Below are 23,476 nucleotides of genomic sequence, written 5' to 3'. Positions count from 1 at the left end.
CCTTGTCGAAACGTTGTACATTTGCTGTTGTATTAAAGTTTTTCTTCATTACCCATTCAAGCCGTCTCCAGCCATTATTAGTCTCAAAGTGGGTTCCTCGAACAAGTAAGGTAAGTTTTGTTCAGAGCTGACGTATATGCTCACATACAGTTCTGAACCACTGGGATAATAACCGAGAGCCTTACACTCCCATGATCACTTCTGGTTTTGATATACACCTTGAAATGTCATTACAAAATTTGTATTAGTCTGAAACATTGAAAATATCTGAATAATTATACAAAGAAGTTTGTAACAGTTATATTAAATACCAGATTTTTATGTACTATTTTTTAGTGTATTTCAAAATTCCTAATTTTACATAAATCAAATGCGTATTAACTGAATGCTTGGATCCTAGGTGGTTTGGTCTGATAATGTACTTTCAAATATGTTAATGGTATTGTATATCACACTGGCAATACTTCTCTAACACTGGAAGCCAAATTTGTCATTCAGGTTAATAACTCGCTAAATTTCAGGATCATCCATGTCATTTCCTTCCAAGAGAATCCTACTCTCAAGCTTGTTTCTATGCCTTAAAGAGAAAAAACTACAGTAGAAACATTGAAAAATAACAGAAAATTGAATATATTAGATTAGGTTTTTTAGAAAGAAAAAAAATCTCTATCACAAAACCAAACTTCACATAATGCATTACTTCACAAAACAACCTTCACACAATGCCTTACCTTTCAAAATAAGCTCCACATGATTCTTTATATAACAAAACAAATTTCACACAATGCATTACTTTACAAAACAAGCTTCACACAATGCATTACTTTACAAAACAAGCTTCACACAATGCATTACTTTACAAAACAAGCTTCACACAATGCATTACTTTAAAAAACAAGCTTCACACAATGTCTTATCTTTCAAAATAAGCTCCACATGATTCTTTATCTAACAAAACAAGTTTCATACAATGCATTACTTCACAAAACAAGCTTCACATAATGCCTTACCTTTTGAAATAAGCTCCACATGATTCTTTATCTAACAAAACAAGTTTCACACAATGCATTACTTCACAAAACAAGCTTCACATAATGCCTTACCTTTTGAAATAAGCTCCCCATGATTCTTTATCTAACAAAACAAGTTTCACACAATGCATTACTTCACAAAACAGGCTTCACACGATGCCTTACCTTTACAAATAAGCTCCACATGATTTTTTATCTAACAAAACAAGTTTCACACAATGCATTTACACACTGTTCAAATTATAAAAGTTCCAGATAAACTACTTTAAATAAATTTAGGATGTTATTGCACACAACGAATGTTTTGTTGTCTATACACACATGGGAAAATAATTCTTAAGCTATTTTATTACAAAATTATTTCAGGCAAAGAAAGCATAATATAATCATGCAGAAACAGAAAAACCTATAAAATTTCAAGAAGTTTTTTAATGGTTTTGAATTAACATACAAATCACAATTTAGACTTACTAATATGAATAAAAGAATAAAAAACAAGACACCTTCAAGAAAATCTACAACTTAATATCAAATTAGTAATTAATTTGCGAGTTATTTTCACATGTAACTTACACAAGTAAGAGAAAGAAAAATAACCTCAATTATGTTTACTATTGAACAAACTAATTTTAATACTTTTTATTTTACTTTCAGTATGTAGTTTATAGAAGATTCTACTTATTTCTTATCATTCAAATAGCTAAAATTCTTAAATATTGCAAATTATGCCAACATAATTTCTTTTCTAGCTAGAGATAGTTTGAAATAACTTTATCTACAAAGAAAAAACAGTCTTCAGTTAATCCGGTAAAGTATAGTTACTTACTTGTGACCTTTCTTTTTATCTCTTCTCTTCCTGTTAATGACACCATTTGGTTCATCCATCATTTTCAAAATTAAAACCTGATCACTAGAGTCTAGCGGGGCCACTGATATATCTCTGACTGCTCTAAATTTACCACAGTTGTTCAGGTGCTCATTTTCCAAACGAAAGAAGTTCCAGACAAAACGCCTTATTCAAAGAAGAAAAGTGCATCTTTTTTTTTTATTCTAGCACACTGTTACTTAAAAAAAACAAAAAAAACTTTTAAATTGAACAAATATATATGTATATATATATATATATTTGTACTTTTGTAAATCCATGACAAAATAATATGTGTTTATCAGTTATGTTACATTGATAAATTTTTTTTTGCACATTTGTGAAAAAAAAAAAGTATAAAATAAATAAATACAATTCAAAATAACAACCTGAAGTTGATGTGAGGAAACACTGAAACATGTATAGTGCAGTATAGACTGTATACAGTCTGAAATTAAAATTATTTTTATTGTGTAAACAAAAAATGGTTGTTGTTTTTAACTATATTCATTTATTTGTTCGTTTAATAATATCAAGCACCGTAACAAGGCTGAAGTTTTCTTATTTGTACATATCAAAGACAGAAAACCAAAAAAATAAGGGTGCTTGTTGCAATGATTTTACGGTACCTTTATTTTTCTGGAATAGAAACAAGCTTGAATTTTTTTTTATTTTAAGCCAATTTGTATCTTTTAAGTAGTTTCTATCCATCTGTAATAGAGGAATGTAAATATTCAGTTGCTGAGGTATACAGTAATCTTTGTGTCTTAAATTTACAAACATTTTTATGTAATCCTTCTGTAATAAAGCAATGTATAACTAAACACACGGAGTTTAACAATCAGTAAGATTGAAACATGCAATATTTACCTCATGACCTCTAATGGGGCCAAAATAGAAACAACTAAGTCACTGTTAATCAAGTCAAGATCAGCCATTGATACTGAGACTGTCCATCCAAATCGCAAAAGAAAGTCTTCAATAATAGCAAAATAATAGTAACCCTAAAAAATATAGAAAACACATAAGTTATAGATTAACAAACTTCATTCTCACAGTTCCTTGTCTCTTAGAGCTTAAGTGATTCAAGAAATGTGTAAGAGAAGAAATTATAATTTGATTTAAACAAATTATAAATAGATCTATGATGAAGATTTTTATATAAAGATTTTATAAGTAAAAGAAACATTTTTGTGCAGGTGTACAATTTCTGTATGCAATAAAAAGTAAATTTTACTGTTCATCATTTCTGCTTTTAGGTTCAACACGAGTTTTTTTTAGATATTGCACAGTTCTTGAAGGGTAATAAAATTGTACTAAGGCAACCGTATGTAATGACACACACACACACACACACACTTAAAGAAACTTGGATAATGGCTCCATTTTGAATTTCAACTGTTACATAGAAGCTGCTTATAACAAGAGAATAAGAAATAAAGGGTACCTTTTATTTTGTTTTAGCATACTGTTAATCAAAAAGAACACTTTTAAATTGAAAAATATATATATCTTGCTTTCACAAATTCGTGATAAAATAATACATTTTTCTGAATTTTAAATGTTATATAGAAACTGTTTATAACACAAGAATAAAATTGTGTGAGATAATTCTTAACATCACAATGAAACAGTGTATAACAAGAGAATAAAAGTCTGTGTTATAGCTCAGTAGAAATTTGCTACAATAATCCCAACTTTTATCTTTAAAGCTTGCAAAAAGCATGCTTTATCATTTTGTACTGTATTTGAATTATGCATTATTCTGTTTTTTATTTTTGATGTATATATGTATCTTCCCATCCCTGCTAAAATGTTTTTATTATTCCTTTTACTTAATGTGTAGCAAATAATCATAAAAAGCTCAGCCTTTGTCGAGGTCTTTAGGGTTAGTCGTTTCAAGTTTAAGTATTATTTTCTTTTGAATAGACTTTCAGTTTTATTTTATTGTTGGGGTACTGGTTAATATCACAGTTTTGAAGTATTTAAAAGTATGGTAATGAGAATCAATATAATGGCGAGTTACAGAAATGTCTTGGCTACCAATAATTATATCCCAAATAAATTGGGTATGAAACTTCCAGTGAGTTTTGTGAGAAGACTTTTATGCATACTCAGAACTTGCTGTATCTCAAAAAATTTGCATTGGATATTGTGTTTGTTTGTTTGATTTGAATTTTGTGCAAAGCTACATGAGGGCTATCTGTGCTAGCCGTCCCTAATTTAGCAGTGTAAGGCTAGAGGGAAGGCAGCTAGTCATCACCACCAACTCTTGGGCTACTCTTTTACCAACGAGTAGTGAAATTGACCATCACATTATAACGCCCCCATGGATGAAAGAGCGAGCATGTTTGGTGTGACGGGGATTCAAACCCGTGACCCTCAGATTGCGAGTCGAGCACCCTAACCACCTGGTCATGGCGGGCCTGGATATTGTGAATTGTTTTTTTTTTATATATATCTTAAAATTTACTAAATATGTGATTTGTCTGGTTAAAGCCACTAGTTAAAAGTATAATAGTTTAATAACTTTCTTCTAACATTTATTGTCTTACCGGTGAAGAATAGACAATTTCTTCTCTGAGAAACTTGTTCTCTTCAGCATTTGAATCAAAGAGCCCCCAGTCCATCTTAATATCCCAGATGTACGTATAGCAAGAACTAAACACTGCACATACGATCCAGAGGAAGAAAAAAGGGTTGTATTCAGACTCTTCATATCTATCTGCAAATAAGATTAATCCTTCATTATAAACTCTGTCTGTGAAGAAGGAAAAGGCTATCATCTCAGACAAATTCCTCTCCTCCAATTTAACATTACTAATTACACAACTGTTTAACAGATAGTTAATGATATATTTCACTATTACTGGTCAATTTGCAACACAAGTTACAGTACATGTTAAGCAAAAATACAAAGCAACTACACAGAAAATGTGATGGTATTTTCAACCTTAATGGCACCAGGTGTAACACATGAGCCAAATAGCCAGGTCAGAGACCCCTAGATTCAGAGGGAGAGCATCTGGTCAACAACTCCAACTCTCAGATGGGCTTGAACCAAATAACAGAATTGAGTGTCATTTTTATAACACTCCTAGAGCTGAAAATGCAAAGCATGTTTAGTGATATCACAGTGTGAGCCTTCAGCCTTTTGATATACAGCCCAAAAAGTAACATCACATCACAGTAGTTGACCAATATGTTTAAACAGATCTTAAGTTAAGCCACTACAGATAGTCAAATATGCTTCCATTTACAAGGCACGTTCATTTAAAACCAGAACTCACGAAGGTTATTTGGAGATAACAACAGTAAAGTTATGAGATTAGAATTAATGAATAAAGTTTTTAGACTTGTAGTTTTTAAAGTACCAAGACTAAACCTTAAAATATGTAGAAAAAGCTTTTAATTAATGTATGTTGAAGAGAAATGACTTACAAAAGTTAAAACATGTTATTGATATACAACTCTCACTAAAAATCTATCATAAGAGTGATGCATCAATAATCAAATAATTACCAAAAACCCAACAACAACAAATATTTGACCATGAAATGTTAGAAAGTGATAGAATAATCTAAAAATGATTGCTTCTCTGTAAATGTATGAGGTATACATTGCCAAAATTTTCAACAATTTACTGTCATTGGATCAGTGCACAGATGAAAGACAAAACTTTGGATAAGAAGTCAGAGGAGTCTCATACTAACATAAACAAGACCATCTGAGTAAACAGCTTTTTAAATTCAAATAAAAATAATTAGAAGAGAAAATAAAAAAAAGGTTCTATATATTTTATAAACTATCTGTTCATTTAGATAAACAATGTTTAAGTTAAAATCTCACAAGAAAACATTTACTTAACTTCACTTATTTTAAGTAACCATAGAATCAGTACCCCAAAATCTAAAATTTGTTTGCAACAACTATGGTATATATATATAAATATTAAAACAAGAACCATCTCTGGTTTTCAAGCATTCAAGCTTTGCAGTCCCTTGATGATAACAGATTGATCAAAACTGTTAAAATAATGAGAAAGAGAACTAGTTCGTAAAATATACAGTTAATTTTGGAGGTATCATTTATATGAACACAAAGATATACATTCTTTTTATATCTTTATTTTTTGAATTAAAAAGCACAATGAAAAACGTTTAGAAAAACGTTTTTTAATAGTTCCAAAGTTGGATTGTTCTAAAAAAGTCGATAAGTTGTAAGGGTTACCAAATGACTGATTTCTGCAACTTACAATACCATCAGCTAATTCAAAAGATAAAGAGAGAAATTATTTTCACATATGTCAGTATAATAAAACCATTCTCATACTACAATTCTATAATTAGAAATGGACAAGAAAATAAACTGTAATCATGTTAATCTACGATCGTCGTTTCTTACCTTTAAATACATTGAAGAGGGTTGAAAAAGTAACGACAAAAAATGTAGTGGAGTATTTTCCTGCATTTACCAAGTGAGGAAAAGCTTCATTAGTGTCTCGATAGCGACGAAGACATTGAGCAAATCGAAACCATGCAGGTAGGCAGGCTACAATAGGTCTAAATATCATACCCACTTGTTTGTCCATACAACGAACAACATCTGAAATGTCCATCACAATTTAGTCTCGGTTATAAAAAGTCCTACTCGTATTTTTTTTACTGTCTATTATGTATGTTAAAATATGAGAAATGTTTTTCTGACCTTCAAAGTGTTTGAAATATCACTGAAATTTGATTATTTCTAGTTGTGCAAGATCACAGTTTACCATTTTATGTTCTTCACAGCTAACACCTTCAAAAGTTACAGGAAATCAGAAATCTATCTACCTCCAAACTCAAGAATAAAGAATGCATTAAAATTTGTGTGTACAGTATGACTGGTATGGCTTTAATAATTAATTTAAGTTACATTAAAATGAGGGCAGAGTTAACACAAAATCTGAAAATTATAGGATTATTTCTACTTCAATCTTCCAAGGTCTGAGCAAATTAACCAAAACCAATCCATGGATAAAATGAAACTTTGAAAACAAAACAGATAAATTCTATAAAAGTTACCTTATTTTTTATGATTTTGGTATAATCCTTGTGTGATATGTGATGTATGATTAAACCACTGAGGAAAAGATTAAGATAAATCAGCTACAAAATCAAACAATAAACTGTAATTATAAATATAATTATGCAAGACATACCTTCAGTTTTTTTAGTTTTAACCTTTCTTCAGTTTTCAATGTTTACTACTTATAAAATAACTGATAGCAGTATTGGTTTGTTTGTCTGTTATTAAGCACAAAGCTACACAAAGGGCTATTGAAACCCAGGTTTTAATATTATAAGCCCACAGACTTACTGCTGTGCCACTAGGGAATGATACCAGTAACAGATAAAAAAAGCCTGTATACAAATGGGAGGTGTTAAAAGAATTATGAAAAGTTTGTGTTCAAACAGAGCATGAAAATATACCAATATTATCGGAAGACTATTTCTTATCAATTACCTTCTTCCTTCCATGAAACTGTTTTATACGCGAGTTAAAACATACTTAAAGAAATATATAAAAATAAGCTGATTACAGCCTAATACTAGGTTGTCTCCAGTGTGGCACAAAGTTTTAATAACAACACATTTTAAATATAGGAAAGTTTATTTTCCTTATTTAAAAGCTGTAGTGGATTGTATATAAAACTCTGAGAACTTATCAAGTTTCCTCTATTGTCTTTAATGGCAAAGAACAAAAACTTTACTTTCTGAGATTAGATGTATTTGGTTTTTTGGAAATGCAGAAATGTACATTAAATTGTAATTTTTTTTTTTTATTCAACAACAAAATTATTCAGAAATAGTTGTTTTTTGGATTTCAAGTACATTTTATGTATCCCTCACAATCTTACCAACTTGTGAAAGATGCTAGATCAGATTTTCAAATATAGAACATTTTGTATTAAGGGCACTGTAGTCCAATAGTTTTACAATGGATACTTGCACACAAAAAATGATCAGGAATTAAAAATCTTCACGAAAAAACTAAAATTTTTAACGATTTAAAAAAAAATCTTACACTAGTCTTTATTTCCTCGTCCTCTTCACAGTGTATATTATGTTAGCTTGTGAAAATGTGGAAACATCCATAAATTAGGTCATAATAATAATAATACTATTCACTACATGAGTGCTTCCCAAACTTCAGTCATTCGCGTACCACCGTCACGATTTTTGCCATACCTGCGTACCACCTGTACTATTATTTACGTTTTAGTTAATATTTTTCTTTAAATCGACTCACTTTTTTGATTTAAATAAAGTTATTTTAAAAGGAAATTTCATAACACTAGGATAAATAGAAAAACAGTATCACTTACCATAATATTTATTTCAAGACATTATTTTTCTCATCTCAACATGATACTGTTATAAGAAAGTGAAGAGAACTTCAGAATTCATGATACAAGTAATAATAAATATAACGTTTTTAACCGCTGATCCATGATGGGTTCAAAAGAAAAATAAAATAAAACAGAGCACAGACACACAATCAAAGAATGAGAATCTTTGTCTAACACTAACTAACGAACATGGTTCTTGGTATGTCATTGCGCATGCTCTCGGAATAGCGACTAGCCAACGAGTGGACCAGATGAAGCGCACGTCCTCTGAATAATAGCTAATGTTTAATTGTCAGCAGATAATGTAATAACTGTGTTCAAATTTATTTTTTTCTTAGAATTCTTTTCTAATACACATTAAAATAAATATATAACTATCAAAATAAAAAAGTTGTCCGCGTACCACCTAAAATCATCTTGTGTACCACCAGAGGTGCATAACACACTTTGGGAAACACTGCACTACATGAGTAAGCAAGGGAAGAAAGCTAGTAAATAAATACACACACACTTGTATGCTTATAAAAACAAACAGACTGTAGTAATAAAAAAACACACAGCTTCAGAGATGAAAGAATTTGATCAAAATACAAACCACTATTTTCTGTCCAATCTAGGGTACTGACATAGAAACAGACGAAATATTCAAAGTCCACCAGAACTGGCACTAAACTGTTCAGTTGATCTGCAAGCCAGAAGTCAGCAAATCCCACGTGAAAGAATGGAGAAGCTATTACTCGACCCTGGAGAAAAATCCATATTCACAAAATATAACTATTTATCCATCCAATACCAAACAACTAAAGTCACAGTGCAGTGTTTTCACTGACATTTTTATTTTAAATACTGTGTGAGGCCAAAGTACTCATTACCTACAGTTTGAATTTATAAAAAAAACAAAAACAGATCAACTGGATCTACCAAACAGTTTATCCACTTAAAAAATAATCAAATATTAGTAATTTACTGTACATAAAGTTTGATTTGAGTCATAAGACATATAACAGAGGGAAAAAAGTAGATTTGGTTACAGAACTAATGCCGAACTTCAAGTTTGTTTGTTTGTTTTGAATTTCGCGCAAAGCTACACGAGGGCTATCTGCGCTAGCCGTCCCTAATTTAGCAGTGTAAGACTAGAGGGAAGGCAGCTAGTCATCACCACCAACTCTTGGGCTACTCTTTTACCAACAAATAGTGGGATTGACCGTCACATTATAATGCCCCCACGGCTGAAAGGGCGAGCATGTTTGGTGGGACGGGGATTTGAACCTGTGACCCTCAGATTGTGAGTCGAGCACCCTAACCACCTGGCCATGCCGGGCCTATTAGTTCTTAACTGTGTATTTTACTAAGTAGAAGATTCCCAAAAAGCTTTGTCTCCACAATTACACAAGCCCAAGATTAACTAACTGAAGCAGTAATAAACATAGCCTTCTGTTTATTTTTTTACCTGGAATCTAACCTAGAATACAGAAATATTATAATATATAATCATCTGATTTGATTATTCGGAAATAATTGTAGAATGTTCACTTACAAGGACTCGAAGAAGCCAGAATCGAGCATGATGTCTCATAGTTTTTACTGGGTTGACTAGAAATAAAAGCATTACAATCACCAGAGTCAATGGGTTTGCATAAGCAGGAATCGCTAAGGTGTTGCTGTAGAGGAAACCAAGAACACTGATTGTCCACAAAACCCCAAAAATTGCTGCCATCTGAAAAAAGTTAATGCACTTACTAGAGGAATTCAGAATAACAAACTACTATTACTTTCTTGTAAGTAGCATCAAAGTTGAATAAGAGGCTGATTGCACTACAGAGATAAGTAATGATAAAAATAATTGTTTCACCAAAGACAAAAGTTACTTGTTACATTATAGACAAAAAATTAAATAGCCTCTGGACCACCATTACAACAAGTTGACTCAAAAGATATAAACTACAGTATGGCAGTCACAAAACTTAATTAAGTACAACTTTACATGAAAAAGCCTTTTAAGTAAACCATATTTGTATATTAAAAAGTAATAACAGCAGATAAATAAACAAATATCAGTGGTTAATGAAGAGACAATATGGATAATTTTAACCATATCAAGGTCGTTTTTGTGGTTTTGTTGCTGGCTGTTACTGCCTTACGAAAGGATTTGGATTATTTGGCGAGTTGGGGAAATAAATGGCAGAAGGTTTTTAATTATAATAAATGCAAGGTAATGCATGAGGGATATCACAATTTATATTAGAATCACAATTCTGAAAGTAATATTTTTAACGGTATTATGAAAGAAAAAAGATCTCGGTGTTCTAATTGATCAGTCTCTTAAGCCATCCAAGCAATGTGCTGTTGCTATTGGCAGAGAAAATAGGTTTTAGGTTGTATGTACACAAATATTGAACACACACATCTAAGGAGCTTATAATGTTCAGGCTTGGGCTCCTTCCCTCCGAAAGGACATTGAATTGTTAGAAAGGGTTCAGAGGATGGTTTCTATGATGATACCTGATATGGAAATGTTATCAAACGAGTTCTACTGTACAACATTTTTTAGTTTTTGTTGCAGTTTTAGTTCAATTAAATTTGCAGCTATTTAAGAATCTTACTTCCATCAAGTGCTGTTCTGATAAATGATTTCTTGGGTCCAGCTCAAATATCAATACATGGTTCACTCCCGATGTTCTCCATCCATACACATTAATACCAATCAAGAACATAAAAAGAATAATGAGCAGAGTTCCCCTGTACAGTCGAAAAACAATACGCCAGTCATCCCTGGTTTTACTGAATACACCTAGAAATAACAAAAAACAAATACTCATTCTTAATTTGTTTCTAATACATCTACTATAACAACAACAAAAAATAAAGTGTAAAAAAATGAAACCTGCTTTGCTGAAAACATCTAAGCTGTAAATTAAAACAGCAAACAACATTACTGGTTTTAATGAATACACCTAAAAATAAAAACAACAACAACAAAACAAAAGTGTAAAAAAATGAAACCTGCTTTGCTGAAAACATCTAAGCCGTAAATTAAAACAGCAAACAACATTACTGGTTTTACTGAATACACCTAAAAATAAAAACAACAACAACAAAAAAAAAGTATAAAAAAAATGAAACCTGCTTTGCTGAAAACATCTAAGCAGTAAATTAAAACAGCAAACAACATTACTGGTTTTACTAAAAATAAAATAAGAATAAAGCAAGGGACAATCTATTTTGGCTTTACTAATTTTCATTAAAATAAAATATAGAAGGGTACAAAATTATCTCTGGCTTTGATGAAAATATATAAATAAAATAAATATTAAAACTATCAACAAGACTGTGAACAAGTACCTGACAAGTATTCATTGAACATCAAGCTCTTTCGAGCATATATTCAAATTAAAAATCTGTTTCATTACAAAAAGCAATAACATTTAGAAAGAGAGCTTAAGATATACAATATTCACAGCTTAACGAACATCTCTTGAAAGTTAGGTTCAATTCTTATGAAAACTGTCAAAGTTAATTACAAAACACTTCTAAATAATTTTTTGGATAAATCTTTACGCACAGACAGGATAATTGAACAGATCAAAATACTATTTTGGATATTCCATTGAAGTTTTTAATCTATCAGGACTGAATTCTGATAATTCAATTTATATTTGTTTTCTCTCCCTTACGACAAAACCATATTGTTGTCATACTGGTGGTTTTTAATGACACTCACCTGACAGAATTACAGTCGTTATAAGCACTAGAAAGGCACCTGAAAATAAGCCCACTTTAAATGTTGTCCATGGTGATTGCTATACAAAACAGAGATAATGCGCTATTAATTAACCAATAAGCTTGTAACTTTTGAAGTCATACTTACTTTTCTATTCAATCAGATTTCACATGAATCTATATAAATATATCTATACGTATATTAGCAAAGTCATATAAATCTCATCTTAACAGCAATCACAACAGGACTCGTATGTTCGAACCAATTTACATTATTACTTTTATTAGTTACCAAATTTTTGTCTTATGATTTAAGACTCATTTTTGGATTAGTTAATAAAACAAAATTAATCAAAATAGTAAACAAAAAATTATTAACTGCACATGCATTTACCAGCACAGCCTAGTGTGTGATTCCTGTAGTTTAGAACTTTATTTATGTACTGGTAAGTTTCAATAAATACAAATTAAAATATTTTTAACACTTCATTCTTTATTGAAATTTCTTCTGAAGTTATAATGTCATGACAAACACTAAATGTTGATTCACTGTTAAATAATTTAGAATTCAAAATTATTGTCTTAACCATCAACTGATAGGGTAAAATATTTGTATCAAACGTGGTAGGGTGGGTCAAAATGATGTGTAATAAACTTCAAAAATATTATCTTTATAATACTGTGGGGTCAGAATGACCTACAAACAATTACAACAGTAAACAAGAGAAATGCAACAACATATCTGCTCTGCTCAAATGATTGCAGAAAGAGTACAGAAAATATTGGGTAGAGAGCAGAACTGGATAAGTTGGAATATAGACTGGAAAAATCAACATGGGTCATTCTAATCCCACTCTACCAGTTTTGGGTTAAATCCGTTTTTTAAAGCACTTATTTGTTCAGGTATATATTGCTTTTTTTGTCACTTACAGACAAGATTAACTGTGACATCACCAATGATTTAAAGACTTCTATGTTTTGCTACTTCAATAACATATACTTGGTTCTTTTCACCAGTCAAATGATGTAAAACATTTATTATCGAAACACTCACACTTCTTGTGAGCTCTATAAACATATGAACCTAAGCAGAAAGCATTTCTATTGATAATTATATTGAAATGACAAAATCTAAGCCTCTTCAACTGATTCAATTTAACAATAAAGTACTATTACTTGGAGACCACTTGAATCTTCCAAATCGAGCACTACTGCTAACTTTTCTTGTGTTCTACAAAACTTTATTAAAATGAAATTCACATACTTTGTTGTTGTTGTGTTTTTCTTTCTATTTATTTATGTTTTTTGGGGGGTTAGATTTTTATGACCTTGCAAAAGCACCAATTGATCTTTGTTAGTATTCTATATCTGAGAACCACATTTCACCATAAGTGTCTTCTTCAAGGTGTTTTTCACTCTCTGATTTGATCACAAATCTTACCTGAACACTTACAAAATAGAATTTCAACTGAGGAACTGATCATACTTTCTAGTTGATACTTAAAGAAGTCTGTGCTAAATTTAGGTTACCTTATCATTCAGTGGAGGAACTCTTAATCTTTTCATTGCTCTTTGTCTGTCTCCTCCTTCCAATTCTGATGTGAAAAGTGTCTATTCAGAACACAAGACAATTTTGAGAAACAGGGTTGAAAAATTCCCCTAATGGAAAACAAAATAGTAGCAGAAAAACTTTTTGGATCTAAACATTTCTAAGTTGAAAAACAAAACAAAAACAATTACCTTTAATGGTGACATGGTTTTTAATACCAAAAGACATATAAATGTAATAAAATCTGTTATGTGATCTGATCCACTGAATTAGTAAAAGATTATAAAATAAAAAGGGTCAATTTGATCTTCCTTTCTACATTCACTGAAATCCAATGTGTTATCCTCAGGAATATAGCTAAAATAATCACAGAGAGATATCAAAGATGAAATAATGCATTGAATCTCTATCAATTCAACAATGGAGAGACAGTATACACACTATCCACAGAGCTACAAACAATCCTAATTTCTCTCGAACAAGGCATTAACTGGTAATATTTTCTCTCTTAATCCTCTGTACACAGGTTCAGTCATTTTAACAGAACTCGTAACCACAAAAGTATACAGGCTATAACTCAGAATTTACCAAGTGTATCTTCCTGAAATTTGGTAAGCTTTTAATAAACATTTCAAATGTGTTTTATACAAAAAATCATGTTTATTAATTAAGTATTTTTACTAAATATTTGTCTGTGAATTTTCAAAGCCTTTACTGAATGCAAGATGATTTTTATATTAAGAATAAAAATACTTTTTCACCTTACAGTTTTCATTTGCATGTCCTCTAGACACTCCTAAATGAATATCAATTTTTTTTAGTAAAACTATATATTTTATCTGTTATTTTACCTACCCTAATGCTGTATATGGGCTCGGTCTTTTTGACTGACCTTGTAACCACAGCGAACAAAAAATCAAAATAAACCTGAATTACCCCTTTTTCATTTTTTGAACCATGTTCAACTATTAAACGAGGGTAAAAATCAATGTTGCCCAGTGAAATCATATTGCAAGTTATGGTAAACAAAGTACTGAATTTCATCATGCATAAACAGCTCACACGCATTCTGCAGAGTGAAATTGTTCAATTTATTTTTTTTCATTCAAGTTTTCTTATCTAACCTAATAAGTTTATAATTATTGTATTTTAATTACTTTTATAATAATAATAAATAAAATATATACAAGACAAGAAATTTAGTATATGTGGATCTTTTATCTTTTTATCAGTCAAAATCTCAAAGTATCTATAAATGTTAACCCTTATCTTTGGAATGGATTCTGTTAGTACTTTAATGATTTTTTATTTATTTCAAATATTTAATTTAGAACACCAAATAATACCACATACACACACAGAATATAATGTCCTATAACTATTATAATTTAATTGGCTTTTTAATAAATCTATAAGTTGTTTAAATTAATTCTTTTGGTTGGTCGAAGTGACTTGATGATAGAGAAAAATGAAACTATAAGCAGAATAAATGAAAACCTGTCATTAGAATGAGCTAACCTTATAAGGAAATCATTAAATCAAAATCTTCTTTATCTATTGGTTATAAATAATGTAATAGCAAATGTCTGAGAGAATTATTGACATTATGAAAGTGAAGCATTTGTGGCATTTTACACCATTTGCAAATACTTCAAGGAGTGAGAAATATAATTTTATAAAAATTCCATGTATGACATACATATATACATACAATATGAAGAAAAGCTGTGCACATTTAATTAATGCATAAGAGAAATGACACTTGACCAAGAAAGGAAACGTATATGTCAAGCATAAACTAAGATGCTTTCCAGGAGGTATTGGGGACCAACCGTTTACGTTATTGACATAAAACAGATGCAACCATAGCAGAAAGAAAGCTATGACAAAGTTTACTTTAACTTCACTAGAAGAAGAAGACAAATTGTATAAAAGAATTTAGAAAAGAAATCAGAGATTCTTGACAGAACTCTGATCTGAAGAAGATGAGTAGAAATACATGGAAACAGGCTGCCGATTTACTCTCTTCAATCATAACCAATTACCGGATTAGTTTTTGTTTTAGTTCTGATTATTAAGACGAGTCAACAAAATTCATCCAATGAAGTGACAGATCTACTTGCAAGTTGGATGTGTACACTACTTGGAGAATTGTAAGAATACCAAAGAAATTTGTATAAAAACACATGTTTAGGGCTAAAAGTGAGTTCTTCAGCAACACCTAAGAAGCCAGTAGTCTTGCTGCCAGTCTATCCTGAAGCAATGCTGATGAAGATGTCAACTTTAAAACCTATCCTGCTCAAGTTCCATGTAAGTAACAACTGCTATCTCTCTCTCGGTTGACCATTATAGTTAGGAATTGGATGTAAATTGCTTAGTATTAATTATATCTGAGCATATTTCACTTAATGTGTTAATTGATAACTTACTGGTTATATTAATAAATCTAATGGATAGTACTGAAACTTTAGTTGAGGGACAGTTATCTGCTCAGATTGAAGAATTTCGTAATTTTAACAGTGAAGTTTTTCAAGATACCTTCAGTAATCTTGATGTAGCAGAGTATCTTAAGATATTGAAGTAAAGTGTTGTTTGTGTTTTGAATCTCAGTCTCAGAATGAATTTTTTATTCTAACTGTAAACTTCCTCGAGTTATTGACTTGTGTATTTCACTTGTGACTGTAAACCTAGATTTAAATAAATCTACTGATAACTGGATTTAATTGAAACTCCAAATAACTGGCCTACACAGCATCCCATTACAAAAGACAAGATGTGATAAGAGGGCGTAACATGTGGGTTTGACTTTCTGGTTTATATCTTAGTAAAGCAAGAATTGGAGGTTATATATTAAGGTTATGTCTTGGTAATATCTTTACTATAAATGTGTAACTTATATTAAAAATTAGAATCTCAAATAGGGTGGAAAGAATATCTAAATGAGTAAGTTGGAGAGAAAAAGTATCATGTGATACAGAGAAGTGAAAATTGAGAACTTATATAAATATTTCCTTTGGAAATTATGGAATCAAAACTTGGAAAATATAAAAATTTGAATTACAAACTAGTTTTGATGTCAAGTTTATTGACATATTTTGATAGTAAAGAAGTTTACTTAAGTTGTGAAAGTAACTCTCTAAAAAAAAAAGGTTATGACATGCACTTTGATCTACCCCTGTTGATAGTTAACTAAACTAAAACATAATGGTACTATTAATTACTAAAAAAAAGTAGTGCTGTTTTCTGTACAAACTCAAGGTGATTTTTCTAGAAAAAACTAGTTTTAAACAGGAAACTTTCTACATACACTAGGCAAGTATACATTTTTATGAACTAAATGATATTAACATTTGTATATCATTTTACAAGTTTTTCCTATGTGTGATGGTGTTTTCCTTCATAATTACACTTACTCATTTGCACAATAAAACCAGATTGTCTTTTCTTGTCTAACTAATATCTTAATTTTATATGAGCATATTGAGATCTATACACTTCTTGAAATATATTTTTCCTATATAAACTTGAAATTAGTTCAATACTTATTATATTTTCTTTATTGTATTAATCTTTAGATCAAGACACACTGTGGATTAACAGGAGTTTAGCAAATTTCCATCTTCTGTATCTCGGACTGTAGTAATCTAAACTATCACATATTTTCAGTGGATATTCTCTACTGGAATCTTACTTCACATACCAAATTTCATGGCAATTCATTAAGAAAGATAAGAGATAAGAAATCTCCAATTTTGATTGAATTTTTCCTTTTTTTTCTTCTCAATGAAAGTACAGAAACTTCATTTGATAGAAAAAACATAATTAACTTTTATGGATTTTTTTCAAATTTGGTATACTGATAGATCTTTACAACCTACAATACGTGTCAAATTTGGTCTAAGTATAAGCCACATGTCCAAAAACTGCTCACATATTTGACCAAAATTTTTGTGCATGCCTATGCAAGAAAGTCACGTGAGCTATTGTTCTGAAATTTTTACTACATCTTCACATAAGAGTAAAAGTGGACCATTTTTAGTTTTTATGTCATTTGGATTAAAGACGACCAGTATGCCCCAAGTTGAACAAAACACATGGCCTGGCTAACTAATGAATGAATATTTGCTGTAAAATTCTTATCAATGCTATAAGTGTAGCTACCAGTTTGGCCGCTTGATTTCCTTCAAGTCGCACGTTCAATCCTTTTTTGTCCGTACATTTTTTTTATTAGATATAAATATCTGTAGAGTTGTGTATAGATGCTACTGAAGTAACCAGTGTCATATTTTTTAATGTAGTTTTAACAATACAATCCACTTCAAAGATCAAATTGGACTCACCTCTGTTTCTTGAATGAGTTTGTCAATATCTTTGTTAGAGTAAAATGGTGCCACATCCACATGGGCTTGTCGCCATTTAGCTCCAGCATCGGTACCAAATAACTGTAAAAACAATTATGTTTATTTGCTAAACAAGGAAATAAACTTTATTTTGAACAATTCTGTATCACAAAAAAACATAATTTTTGGTTGAAAGTCCACATACGCGGAATAACAAGTTACACAAGTGCTTGATGCACTAATTACAATCTTCATCAAACTGAAATTTAATGTTTCTATTTTTCATGTTGCTGCCCATAATAATGTATTTACAATTCCATGTTTCTAAAATAATGCACGTGAATTAACTGCTATAAGAAGTTAGTATTTTAGTTGGTCAGGCTGTTAAATAATTGTACCACACACTGAAAAATGTTTTTATTCTTAAGCGTGCTTTTTTTTTTAACTTCATCAATTTGTTAAGAAGATTTTATTTTAGTCACACCGTAAGACAGAAAGTTACTTATTATAAATAAAAAAATATACAATACACATAGTCTTCTGCTGAACTTTATTCAGTGCATGTTTTCAGTGGTTACAGACACAAGAATTATTAAAAAATGTTCCATTTTTGAAAAATAAACAGAATTTTATATATTGCCTTAGACAAAACAAAGCAAAATTTAAACATTAAACAGTATAAATAATACTATTTTAACACAGAAGGGGACAGTTTTCAGGAACATTTAAATATTTATAATGTCATTATACAATAGGTTTTTCTTTACAATATTAGTTTTTCTTTATGACAAAAATTTATTTTGTAACAATAAAGCCTGACAACGTCTAAAAGTGTTTGTTATGAATTTCGTGCAAAGCTACATGAGGGCTATCTGCGCTAGCCATCCCTAATTTAGCAGTGTAAGACTAGAGGGAAGGCAGCTAGTCATCACTACCCACCACCAACTCTTGGGCTACTCTTTTACCAATGATTAGTGGGATGGACCGTCACTTAATAATGCCCCACGGCTGAAAGGGCGAGCATGTTTGGTGGGACGAGGAATCGAACTCACGACCAGCAGATTGCGAGTCGAGCACCCTAATCACATGGCCATGCTGGGCCTAAATGTTTGTAAAGTTTTTATGTTCTAGCTATCATATTACTGTGTTACACCACACAATTTTACAATGTGATTCTGTAAATGTTTCCATCACTTTGAAAGCAATAAAGTACTTTCTTCTATGATAATTAAAGGGATTTTGCATAGTTTCTAAACGCAAAACTTTTGAAAGTTAAAACCCAATAAAACTGATTCCGATAAAATATTAAATTCCAAATCAACACAATTTCAATAATATCAAACAATAGCTTTTAACATTACAATTCAAAGAGAGTTTATAATCTTTTAGATTTCAATCATTTAAAGCCATATAGATACATTTCGTAACAAAAGCATTATTTAAGGGCATACTTTTGTATATTTTCAAGATAATTTCTCTTTTTGGGGAAATAAAAGGCAAAGCTCAAAAATTTGTTTTTCAAGCATAATTTCTCTTTTTGAGCTTTTTGGGGAAATAAAAGGCAAAGCTCAAAAATTTGTTTTTCAAGCATAATTTCTCTTTTTGAGCTTTTTGGGGAAATAAAAGGCAAAGCGTAAAAATATGTTTTTCATACTAGATTCATAAAACCTACCTTGTCGTGTTTCTTCAGAATCTTTCGAAAACCAGTGAAGTTGAGGTTCTGGTAATTTTGTAGGAGAATCAAACTTAGATAGAACTCACTAAATGCAAGCTTTAGGTCATGCATCTTTCGTGTTTGGGTTTGGACCTGCTTATGAGTTTCTCTGTTCAGGGCTTTCAGCTTGAATGTTAACCTAGGATTTGAGGATAGAAATACATAAACATGTGAAATCAGCACTGATATTTTTGAACAACAGCAAATTTTAAACTCTTCTTTTAACTTCTGAAATCCAAAGTCCAGAATGCATATTTTTCTTTACCTTTTTTGTTAGAAAAAATGTTATTTTCTGTACGTGTAAACATTACTAATAAACATTTTGAAGGCATTTTAATTAAACCAACTGGAAATGAAATATAATGAAAATATATACCTTTATCTATTTTAAACACATAAAATTATGAAAACCATCTGCTCATCAAATGATACAAGTAGCAATATAAGTATGAAGGTTAAGCATTAGGAAAAAGTATTGACATTTAAAATAACATTTTATAGTCCTCGTGGATGCAATGTACTAATTAAAATTGAGGATATTTTAATTTTTTTAGATATGAAGAAGTTAAGGTCTCTGTAAGAGTATTTTAATCAAATGTAAGATATTAATATCATGTTACAGATATGTGAATATTGTTTATCTTGGCTTTTAGAAAACTACTAGTATGATTTTACAAAAATGTTAATTACTAAGAGTTCTTACATTACAGATGAGAGGCTTAAAAAGAGGATTGAAAATAATAAACGGATTGTTTTCTAACTAGATGAATGTGATTGTTTGTTTGTTTTTGAATTTTGCACAAAGCTACGCGAGGGTTATCTGCGCTAGCCGTCCCTAATTTAGCAGTGTAAGACGAGAGGGAAGGCAACTAATCATCACCACCCACCGCCAACTCTTGGGCTACTCTTTTACCAACGAATAGTGGGATTGACCGTCACATTATAACGCCCCCACAGCTGAAAGGGCGAGCATGTTTGGTGTGATGGGGTTTCGAACCCGCAACCCTCAGATTGCAAGTCGAGCGCCCTAACCACCTGGCCATGAATGTGATTAGGAGGTACCTAAGGAAGATTTTCTATTGTTAATTTTGTTACTTGCAACACAGGCCGCAACTTACCTAAATTTGAATAATGATGTCAAACTTCACAGAAGAATATTACTTTAAGAAAGATCACAAAAGGCTTAGTGAGAGATCTAGACTGTGGAAACTCATAAATTTATGATATCAAAACTTAGAAAAAAAAAAACTTTATGAGAATACTGGTGGCATGTTTTATAAGAATAAAAAAGACTAGTGTGTGATTATTAAGGAAAGCTTAATTCTTTCATTCATGCCTGGTTTGGTGACTATACTTAACTGACTACTTGGATCTATTTACTAAACTTTTAATTATAAACAAAATAAGATTATTGTCACTTTAACTGCTCCTCTCTTGGAGTATTATATTTAGTTTTGATCTACTTATTCCAGAATGAACATTGGTATGCTATGAAACGAACAGAAAATGAAAATAAAACTGCTCTACAAATTTATCTATATGTGGAAACAGTTATATTTGTTTTCACAGGAGTGTAGAAATAATGAAAAGACGATTTGAACTGTGTGCTTAAAATCTTTAGAAGTTCACAAAGGCTAGTTACAGAAAGTAATATCTCTAGACCTATAATTTTCCTAACTGTGAATTTAATATTAAGAGATAATAAATAAATGTGTTCTTGTATATCCACAAAACCATCCATGAAATATTTAAAACTCTTCCCAGAAACATCCAACTACAGACATTCTATAAGCAATATAAAAAAAAAAACGTTTATGGTCTAAAAGAAGTTTGTATTTTCATTAAACTTGTTGTATTAAACAGGTGAACAACTATTTGTTCTATAATGCACGTATTGTTTATTTTTAAACGTTTATTAAAGTGACTTTACCTTTTTCCCCCGGATTCACTTTTTACACCAGAAACCTCAAGAGAATTGTTTAGCTCTGTCTTTATATTACCAAACTTGCGGGTAGCTTCTGCTAGTTTTTCTGTAAAGTAATAGAAAAGCAATAAAGTATAATTTCCACAGGATAAATTCACCTGGTCACCTCTTACAGTTTTTTTTTTTATCTTTCTCTCATTTAGTTTTCAGATATAATAGCTTTTTGAATGATACTGATTTGCCACTTACCTGAGAAAAATGTATTTATCTTTGCCAATTCCTTATCACAGTAGTGAAAAAATTCTTCATCAAATTTTGCAAAGTATTGAGTAATTTCTCTTCGTTCCACAACTGAAAGAAATACAAATATAGTTTATAACATAATCTGAGTTTAACTACTAAGAAAAATGTGACTAGATAAATGTAATTTGGAGGAAAGAACTTACCAAAAAACACAGTTGTGGTGTAGTAATTGTAAAACTAATGCAAGAGGCACTGTTTAGATTAATAAATATCCAAAGAATATTTGAAAGAATTTAAGCTACATGCATTAATTGTCATAAAAACATTCCACAAGCTTATATAGTAAAAATTTCTTCTTTTTTTATTTTTTACAAAGCAAATCTTCATCATATGCTTCCAAATCTTACATTTAGTACTCCTAATACTCAAAACAGCATTTATAATATTTTCCTGCACAAAAAAAAAAGACCATCCAAATTCAGATATCATCCAAGCCCCCCAAAAAATTTAAATCAAATTTTAGTAGGTTGTCTGTAAAGAGACCAGAGCTGCAACAAATGCAGATTAGTCTCATCAAAAACTTTCTTAACATTAAATTCATTTTTTTTTATAAATTAAAAACTAAAAGTTTATTACTGTTTCAAGTCAACACTAAACACTCAGCTGATGACTTTGTTCTTTTTCAGAAATTAGATGAATGATCCTCTCAAGAAGTTCTTGCCAAATTCCTGTATCATAAGCGCATTTCTTTACACTTCTCAACAAACTCATTGTCCATGTTCTGGTTTTCTCTCTCATTAAATCTGCAAACATCTTTTTGATCCAGAGAAACATTCTTAACAGTACCAACCCTTACCAAATTTTCAGTATCATCAACAAAATGGATAAATATTTTACTATTCAAACAATCTGTTCTCATCTCTGACCTCCTTAGCCAGCACTGAAAAGGATCCACAGTTTATGTGTGTTTATTTGATTACTTATTCTGCACAATTCCATTTCAAAAAGTTAACACAAGTTCACGTTTCTTTGATATCTTAATGGCAGAAATTTTAAATCACCATTATCACTGCACACACCTCTCTTGGAAACTTCCTTTCTCAAAGACTTTGCATTATTATATAACTTATGTTAAATAAAATGACTAGTATTCCTAATTTATCCTTTACTTACTCAAAATTCAGCTATTAGATGGTTGGTAAGCAATTGATTTATTCAATTTTCACAGAATTATGGTAATTAAAACAAGGAAAAACTTTAATTTCTATAAATTTCAATAACTACAGAGCTAAAAAAGTTGCATAATTAAAGCACAATTTTTAGTAAAGTAAGATAAAATATATTTAACAGTTTGAAACACACATAAATGTTCTCTAGTAGCATATTTATTTTATTTTCAAAGTAAGAACAGTAGTCATACACAAAATCTCAAATTTTCATAAATATATCTGCAAGACATGCAATATCAATTTATAGAAATTATTAAGGACAAAACATTACGTCTCTTCCACCTTCTTCTGTTGATAATTTATAGAAATTATTAAGAACAAAACATTACGTCTCTCCCACCTTCTTCTGTTGGTAATTTATAGAGATTATTAGAACAAAACATAACATTACGTCTCTCCCACCCTCTTCTGTTGGTAATTTATAGAAATTATTAAGAACAAAACATTACGTCTCTTCCACCTTCTTCTTT

General features: G+C 30.5%; 1 protein-coding gene across 1 annotated transcript in view; it reads right to left on the bottom strand.

The window, feature by feature from the left end:
* Positions 1-444: 444 nt before the first annotated feature.
* The window catches only part of LOC106457515 (xenotropic and polytropic retrovirus receptor 1-like), a 29,448-nt gene continuing 6,416 nt past the window's right edge, over positions 445-23,476 (bottom strand). Inside the window, exons 3-16 of the mRNA XM_013916941.2 lie at positions 21,784-21,885; positions 21,541-21,640; positions 19,569-19,749; positions 17,897-17,998; positions 13,538-13,618; positions 12,009-12,087; positions 10,891-11,078; positions 9,825-10,004; positions 8,883-9,030; positions 6,301-6,501; positions 4,452-4,621; positions 2,767-2,900; positions 1,858-2,043; positions 445-577 (exon numbers count right to left, since the gene is read on the bottom strand). Coding sequence (XP_013772395.1) covers positions 511-577; positions 1,858-2,043; positions 2,767-2,900; positions 4,452-4,621; positions 6,301-6,501; positions 8,883-9,030; positions 9,825-10,004; positions 10,891-11,078; positions 12,009-12,087; positions 13,538-13,618; positions 17,897-17,998; positions 19,569-19,749; positions 21,541-21,640; positions 21,784-21,885 — 1,919 coding nt within the window. The 3' untranslated portion in view covers positions 445-510. The remainder of the gene's footprint in view (positions 578-1,857; positions 2,044-2,766; positions 2,901-4,451; positions 4,622-6,300; positions 6,502-8,882; positions 9,031-9,824; positions 10,005-10,890; positions 11,079-12,008; positions 12,088-13,537; positions 13,619-17,896; positions 17,999-19,568; positions 19,750-21,540; positions 21,641-21,783; positions 21,886-23,476) is intronic.

This window comes from Limulus polyphemus, unplaced genomic scaffold (genome assembly GCF_000517525.1).
Source record: "Limulus polyphemus unplaced genomic scaffold, Limulus_polyphemus-2.1.2 Scaffold341, whole genome shotgun sequence".
NCBI lineage: Eukaryota > Metazoa > Arthropoda > Merostomata > Xiphosura > Limulidae > Limulus > Limulus polyphemus.
The sequence above is the reverse complement of the archived record's forward strand: the minus strand, read 5'-3'. Positions and strand labels throughout refer to the sequence as shown.